Genomic DNA, 7,806 nt, shown 5'->3' with positions numbered 1-7,806 from the left:
TCACCTACACCAGGCAAGTCCTAAACTAATCCTTAGGGTATGTTCACATGGCAAAGTTTTAATGGGATTCCGCTATACTGGAGACGCAGCAGAATTTTGCTACCTATTAAAGTCAATGTGTAGCAAATTCAGCAGCAGAAAATATATAGCAAAATATGCAGCCGATCCTGTACGTGTGAACGTACCCTAAAACAAAGAACTAGAGGCCTTTTTGGTAGGAAATATTTTTTATCTATAGAAATAAACCATGCACTTTTCCTCTAAGGCTGGGTTCACACTACGTTTTGTCCCATACGGGAGCGCATACGGCAGGGGGGAGCTAAAAGCTCGCGCTCCCGTATGTGACCGTATGCGCTCCCGTATGCCATTCATTTCAATGAGCCGACCGGAGTGAAACGTTCGGTCCGGTCGGCTCATTTTTGCGCCGTATGCGCTTTTACAACCGGACCTAAAACTGTGGTCAACCACGGTTTTAGGTCCGGTTGTAAAAGCACATACGGCGCAAAAATTAGCCGACCGGACAGAACGTTTCACTCCGGTCGGCTCATTGAAGTGAATGGCATACGGGAGCGCATACGGTCACATACGGGAGCGCGAGCTTTTAGCTCCCTCCTGCCGTATGCGCTCCCGTATGGGACAAAACGTAGTGTGGACCCAGCCTAAAGCAGAATAGAGGCCAATCCTGTTGTTTAAATGAATACTCTTAGGCTGTGTGCACATGTTGCGGTACTGCAACTAAATACTGCGTGCGTTTTCTGCAACCAATGGGCAAAATCATGGTAAAAAAAATATAGCATTTTACAGCGATTTAAATCAATATGTTACACCATTTTTACCACGGTTTTGCCCAACCATGGAAAACAAAAAAAAACACACACAGCAATTAGTTGCAGTACCGCAACGTGTGAATACAGCTTTAAGAAATTTTCTTTGAAAGGGGTACTCCACTGCTCAGCGTTTGGAACAAACTGTTCCGAATGCTGGAGCTGGGAGCTCATGATGTCATAGCCCCACCCCCTCATGATGTCACACCCCACCCCCTCAATGAAAGTTTGTGAGGGGAGTCACGCCCTCTCCCATAGACTTGCATTGATGGGGCGGGGCGTCGCGTCATTAAGGGGGTGGGGCTATGACAGCGTAGCGGAGTACCCCTTTAACATTGTTTGTGGAAATCAAGCAATGATCCAGAACATATGCCCGTTTTAATGCTCTCTTTTGGCAAAATCTGTTTAGCCTATACTCCACAAGAGACTAAATAAGTCTCAATTGTGTGGCTGAACAGTGTTTAAAGGGGTACTCCGGTGAAAAACTTTTTTTTTTTTTTTTTTTTATCAACTGGTGCCAGAAAGTTAAACAGATTTGTAAATTACTTCTATTAAAAAAATCTTAATCCTTCCTGTACTTATTAGCTGCTGAATACTACAGCGGAAATTATTTTCTTTTTGTAACACAGAGCTCTCTGCTGACATCATGAGCACAATGCTCTCTGCTGACATCTCTGTCCATTTTAGGAACTGTCCGGGACAGCATATGTTTGCTATGGGGATTTCCTTTTACTCTGGACAGTTCCTAAAATGGACAGAGATGTCAGCAGAGAGCACTGTGCTGGTGATGTCAGCAGACAGCTCTGTGTTTCAAACGGAAAATAATTTCCACTGTAGTATTTAGCAGCTAATAAGTACAGGAAGGATTAAGATTTTTTAATAGAAGTAATTTAGAAATCTATTTAACTTTCTGGCACCAGTTGATTTAAAAAAAAAAAAAAAAGTTTTTCACTGGAGTACCCCTTTAATGCCACATTGAGTTATCCTTTTGCAGCAATAATAATGTGTAAACATCTCTTTTACATGCATCAGTTTACATCTAGTTTTCAAAAGCCAGACAAATAAAAACCCTAAGAATCCTCTATTTGTTAATATATAATATAACACTGGAATTTCATCAGACTTCATGAAGTCAACCATGATGTGTTTTTTTTACATGTCACCCACAAAAGTGGACAGCAGGCAGTTGTCATAATCCATCCGTCCGTAAGTGCCACTAAACAGTATTTTTAATCCTTAACAAAGAATAAATGAGATGATCCTATTCAGGGAACTGACTGTTCGTATAATAAACTCTGTTTTGTGTTGTATGGATATGGCCTCTCTGCCCAGTCCTGAAGTTTTCTTTCTTCTCCACTTCCCATTTGATCATGTTCTCCTCTCCTAGAAACCATTCTACAATTTCTCCTCTTTATGACGTCGCTCGTGTTTACTTAGAGAAGATTTGTCACTGTAACTTTTCCCACAGTATGAACACACATACGGTTTCTCCCCAGTGTGAATTCTCTGATGGACTACGAGGGATGACTTATCACAGTAATGTTTGCCACATTCTAAACAAATAAACTCCCTCTCCCCTGTGTGAGTCCGGTAATGCCTTTCTAAGTTCCGCTTCTCACTAAAATGTCGTCCACATTCCATACAAGTATACTGATTCTCCTGCGAGTGGATGTTGTTATGTTTTGTTAGAGAGGATTTGTACGTATAGCATTTACCACAATGGGAACAAACATATGGCTTCTCACCTGTGTGTATCCTTTGATGAATTGTGAGCGACAACTTATTGCTTAAATCTTTACCACATTCAGTACATCGAAATTGTTTCTCATCCAAGTGAGTGTTTTGGTGCCTGGACAACTTGCCTTTCTCTGCAAAACATTTGCCACATTGAGCACATTCATATGGCCTCTCTCCGGTGTGAGACCTCTCGTGCCTCACTAGTTTACCTTTTTCAGTAAACCGTTTCTCACATTGGTTACACTCAAAAGGCTTTTCACCCGTGTGGCTTCTTTGATGCACCAAGAGTTGGTTACTGCTCTGAAAACTCTTGCTACACTCCAAACACTCAAAAGGCTTCTCTCCTCGGTGAATCCGTCGATGTACAGCAAGTTGGGTATCATCTGGAAAATGTTTCCCGCATTCTAGGCATCTTTCCCCTTTGTGAGTTCTCTCATGCCTGACTAGCTTGGCTTTTTCAGCAAACCTTCTACCACACTCCTTACAGGCATATGGCCTCTCACCAGTGTGGGTTCTTTCATGCCGGACTAACTTCCCTTTCTCAGAGAACCGTTTTCCACAAAAAGAACAACTGAATGGCTTTTCTCCAGTGTGACTTCTCTGATGGACAAGCAGTTGGGAATTTGTGTGGAACCTTTTACCACACTCTGGACATTCATATTGTCTTGGAGGTTGGAGGTCTTCAGACACATAATTGTGAAATATCTTCTGCTTAACATGATGTCGCTGATGTTTTCCCAGATCTGTAATATTACTAAAACTTCTTCCACATTCAACACATATAAATTCGAAATCTTCATTTTTCTGACTTCTTTTAATGGGAGGAGTAACAGAGTTCTCTTGCTTGAGTTGTTCCCTCTGAAAATGGAATAAAACGGTCCTGTCACTAGAGGCACGCAAGTGTTCTTTCATTGTATACTGTTCACGGAATAAGTCAGGTCCTTGCTTTTCGTGAAAAAATGCCCATTGTGTTTGACGTGTAGATGAATGAATGTCAGTGGTTAATGCTCCACTCAAATCAGATTCCTCCTTAACTGGAAGACATTCTTGTCTATGATCTATTGACTTACAAATATTATTTTCTGCCTCCCAGGAGACTGGTTCCTTTTTCACTTCAGCCAGTCCCTGTTCTGTAGAATTTAAAGGATTATGAAGATCAGTGTCCCTAAGACTTTCACCATGACATGAATCTGATTCTTCCTTAATGTCAGGGGAGACATCTTGTTGTCCATAATCTGCGGGTGCACAACTGTTGGCGTTACTAAAGCTTCCTCCCTCACATAAAACATGCTCCTCCTTAACACGAATAGAGATGACATCGTCCCTGTGGTCTTCAATATCACTTGAGGTTGGTTCCTCCAAGTAAACAGATGCATCGTGTCCATTATGATCTATGAGTGTAAAACTAACAAGGTCTGTAGGATTACATGCATCACATGACACTGGTTCCCCCTTAATGATTACAGATGAATACTCTCTAGTATTATCTACTATTGTAGTACTGTCGGATTGTGAGACTTTGCAATCTTTAAATAAGGTAAACTGCTTAGTTGCCATCTGTACAGATCTTTGCATCCTATTTAGGTGATTTTCCATTTACAGATATATGGTATCTATAAGATCACGGAGATGTAATGGTATAGAACCCGCGTGGTAGCCTTCTGGCTTCACGTGCATCTGTTATGGTGAAAAAGGCAATAAAAGTACCTGTTATTACATATTCAGAGGCATAAGAAGATATAAGAATATCATACAGGTAAGGCTTCTTCCGGAGGACCACTTGTTGTCTGCAAGTGGGAAATGCATTAACAGAGAAGGGATTTATTTCCACTAAACCAACTGAAGCCCATTTTAGAGCAGTACTAAAAAGACAAACTGCAAGCTCACCCAGATGTAGTCTACCCTACAACACGGATGGTGCTGGGCAGCACCCAAAGTAGACATTGAAGGAGAAAGAGAAATCTAGCGTATCGTAGAATCACATGTATTGGGTGTGTTACACCCTTAGTCATACTGATGTGCAGGACTATGATGCACCACTTGTATCGTTGATTTGTATGAGATAAAGGGACTCATTCACTGCATCCATCCTGTGCTGGATTTCTATTTCTCTAAAAAGACAAAAAAATTGTTCAAACTCTGTAAACAGAATTACAGAAATCTAACAAAATGTTAACACTTTTGGAGATTTTCTAGACTTTTGAATGCTACCCAATACAATGTAACCTCCAGAAGGTCCTGGGCAGGTCATAGTCAGTACCCAGAAAGGCTTTTTGTAAAGTTGCTCCCTACCATAACTTGGTGTTTGTGGCTTTCACTTTCAATATTTGGGCCATGAAAATTGCACATCAGGGCAAAGAATTAAAACAACTGAGACCATTTTGGTGACCAGATATTTTTGTATAATACTAGTGCGAATGGAAATGTAGCAAAGCTGGTATGTTATTTACTTACAACCAGTAGTGTAAACCCCCAATTACCAGGCGATTCCATGGACTAGAGAGTACACAATTTCCTCCTGGCCATACAGCAGCACATAAATACTAAAAGGCTTGATGTACCGTAGGTAAATAGAAATAATTTGATAAACTGTATAATGTTCTGTCACAAGTTGAAAACATTTTTTTCTTTCTTCCGGCGTACCACTTTAAATGGTTTTCACCAAATCATTAAAGTTGTACTCCAGTGGAAAACCTATTTTTTTTTGTCAGAAAGTTAAACAGATTTGTAAATTACTTCTATTAAGAAATCTTTATCCTTCCAGTACTTATTAGCGGCTGTATATTACAGAGAACGTTCTTTTGTTTTTGGATTTCTTTTTTTTTTCTCTCCACAGTGCTCTCTGCTGACACCTCTGTATGCATCAGGAACTTTCCAGAGCAGGAGAGGTTTGCTATGGGTATTTACTCCTGTTCTTGACAGTTCCTGATACGGACAGAGGTGTCAACAGAGAGCACCATGGACAGAAAAAAAAAGAACTTTCTCTGTAGCATATAGCAGCTAATGCTGAAAAGGATAAAGATTTTTTAATAGAAGTAATTTACAAATCTGTTTAACTTTCTGGCACCAGTTGATAAAAAAAATTTAATGTTCACCATCGGAGTACCCCTTTAAGAGCATTTATTACCTATCAGCGGCAGACACTTGTATGACCACTGCCACAGTAACTGCTATGGGACTAACCGTTGTATATATTTTCTCAACACCACTCTCCAAGAAGCTAAGAACCCTCGTCTCATCCTTCTGTTTAGAAACTTAGTTGCCATACTTAATAACTGGTAAGGATTATTAAAGGGGTATTCCGGTGGAAAACATTTTTTTAATGAACTGGTCCCAGAAAGTTTTTTCTATAAAAAAAAAAATCTTTACCGTTCCTGTACTTTTTAGTATGCTAGAGGAAATTTGTTCTTTTTTTATTTTTGTCTTGTCCCCACTGCTCTCTGCTAACACCTGATGTCCGTATCAGGAACTGTCCAGAGCAGGAGAAAATCCCCATTGCAAACCTATCCTGCTCTGGACAGTTCCTGATACGGACATCAGGTGTCAGCAGAGAGCACTGTGGACAAGACAAAAAAGAAATTCAAAAAGAACAGAATTTCCTCTGTAGCATACAGCTGCTAAAAAGTACTGGAAGGGTAAAGAATTTTTAATAGAAGTAGTTTACAAATCTGTTTAACTTTTTGGCACCAGTTGACTTATAAAGAGTTAAAAAAAAAATGTTTTCCACAGGAGCCGAGGAACGTGCTCTCGAATCACCCAAAGTGCAAGAAAAAGTGCAAACGTGTTACACTAAAAAAAAGTGCACAAAGGATGCGGTCTATCGCAAGCCTTCTCCTATAGGAGAGAGGCCCCCCAACAAACCTTACCCTTCGCCTCCGGACCAAAAGGTACCTGTGAGGTTCCAGGTTCAATGTATGTTTTCCACAGGAGTACCCCTTTAAAGCTTTTTATATACAGCAAGAGATGCATGACATGGACACTGGACATGGAGTCATTTTATACGGGGCGCACAACATTGCATATGGCACCCAAACCAGGTCTGTGCCATAAACAACACACAACAAATACATAGAAATCACATAAATAAATGCAAGGAACACAAGGGGCCACTTACCTTACCAGGACACACACCAGACTAGAAGCATGAGCAGGAATATGGACTGTTCACAGAAAGGAGTTATGGGAATTGTAGTTCTTTTGCAGAGAGAAGCTGAGATAAAAGACCTGTCAGTTCCCTATATATATATAATGCTTGAGTCGTCTCTATACTGTTTAATATTGAATTACTGAGATAAAGCTGCAGGACAGGGTCTTCACATTACATATAGCTGCCATGTGCACCTCCATGCAGACCACAAACATTTACTTCTTGTATATAAGAACTCCTAGAGGCTAAAGGACCTTTGATGACGTCATGACCATGTGATTATCACATGTACAGGAGTCAGGCTTCCAGGCTGTACTGCTGGAGAAGCCAAAGGACTATTGATACAATAGTTGTGACTAGACCAATGTTTCCCAACCAGGGTGCCTCCAGCTGCTGCAAAACTACAACTCCCAGCATGCCCGGACAGCCTTCGGCTGTCCGGGCATGCTGGGAGTTGTAGTTTTGCAACAGCTGCAGGCACCCTGGTTGGGAAACACTGGCCTAGACCGTATGGGCTCCTAAGAGGTTCTCCCTGCATTCCAGTCACGTGAGTTTCTCTGTTCACGTGACCGTGTGACGCCATGCCCCTTGAAGCTGCTTATTTTCCTTCCAATGTAAAGTAGTGACGTCACCAGGATCGAAGCGAGCGTGACTCTTACTGTAGGGGAGGAGAATGTCTGCTCTTTGGTCTCCACCTCAGCCGCCATTTTTTTGTAGCCTACATCACGGGTCTGAGATAGATAGTAATAAAAAAGAGAAAATAACAGCTGGATGGATAATGACGTGGCAGGAAAGGAAGTCGCTGCCACTGCTGCTGCCAATTTGGGTATGGGTGAGAAACTCAGGCACTGAGGGGGCAAACCCATAAAGTGACACAGGTGAGGACGGCCTGGACAGGTGGTAATAGAGAGGATGTGAGTTACCTGACTACAGCCTTGTGGGCATGCAGGAGCCTGCCAGTCACTAAATAGTTAAACCGTACTGACAACTATTGTTTACACTGGTCACATGATGCCTCCGTGGGGTGAATGTATAGGAAGGTCATGGAATTTGTGGGTCACATGGTATAGTTGTCTTAATGGCAGCCAATCACAGCAC

General features: G+C 41.5%; 2 protein-coding genes across 6 annotated transcripts in view; one reads left to right on the top strand and one right to left on the bottom strand.

Moving 5' to 3' along the window:
- Positions 1-1,726: 1,726 nt before the first annotated feature.
- On the bottom strand, positions 1,727-7,709 carry LOC130282795 (gastrula zinc finger protein XlCGF57.1-like). Of its 5 annotated transcripts, none has more exons than XM_056531539.1 (3): positions 6,676-7,092; positions 4,449-4,672; positions 1,727-4,238 (listed from the first exon to the last, which is right to left on the bottom strand). In XM_056531539.1, exon 3 carries the CDS (start codon positions 4,155-4,157, stop codon positions 2,220-2,222), a length of 1,938 nt encoding a protein of 645 aa, XP_056387514.1. In that variant the 5' UTR covers positions 4,158-4,238; positions 4,449-4,672; positions 6,676-7,092; the 3' UTR covers positions 1,727-2,219. The 5 variants fall into 5 exon arrangements, with proteins under 5 accessions (XP_056387514.1, XP_056387515.1, XP_056387517.1 ...); XM_056531540.1 differs by having other exon boundaries at positions 1,727-4,672; positions 6,676-6,771; positions 6,884-7,092; XM_056531542.1 differs by lacking the exon at positions 4,449-4,672 and having other exon boundaries at positions 6,676-6,771; positions 6,884-7,092.
- The window catches only part of LOC130282824 (oocyte zinc finger protein XlCOF22-like), a 27,586-nt gene continuing 27,384 nt past the window's right edge, over positions 7,605-7,806 (top strand). Inside the window, exon 1 of the mRNA XM_056531632.1 lies at positions 7,605-7,622. The gene's annotated coding sequence lies outside the window, so the exon portion shown is untranslated. The remainder of the gene's footprint in view (positions 7,623-7,806) is intronic.

The sequence above is a fragment of the Hyla sarda genome, chromosome 7 (assembly GCF_029499605.1).
Source record: "Hyla sarda isolate aHylSar1 chromosome 7, aHylSar1.hap1, whole genome shotgun sequence".
In the NCBI taxonomy this organism is placed as follows: domain Eukaryota; kingdom Metazoa; phylum Chordata; class Amphibia; order Anura; family Hylidae; genus Hyla; species Hyla sarda.
The sequence above is the reverse complement of the archived record's forward strand: the minus strand, read 5'-3'. Positions and strand labels throughout refer to the sequence as shown.

Excerpts from the sequence above, each read along its gene's own strand:
- LOC130282795 (XM_056531541.1), bottom strand. The coding sequence starts at position 4,157 with ATGGAAAATCACCTAAATAGGATGCAAAGATCTGTACAGATGGCAACT.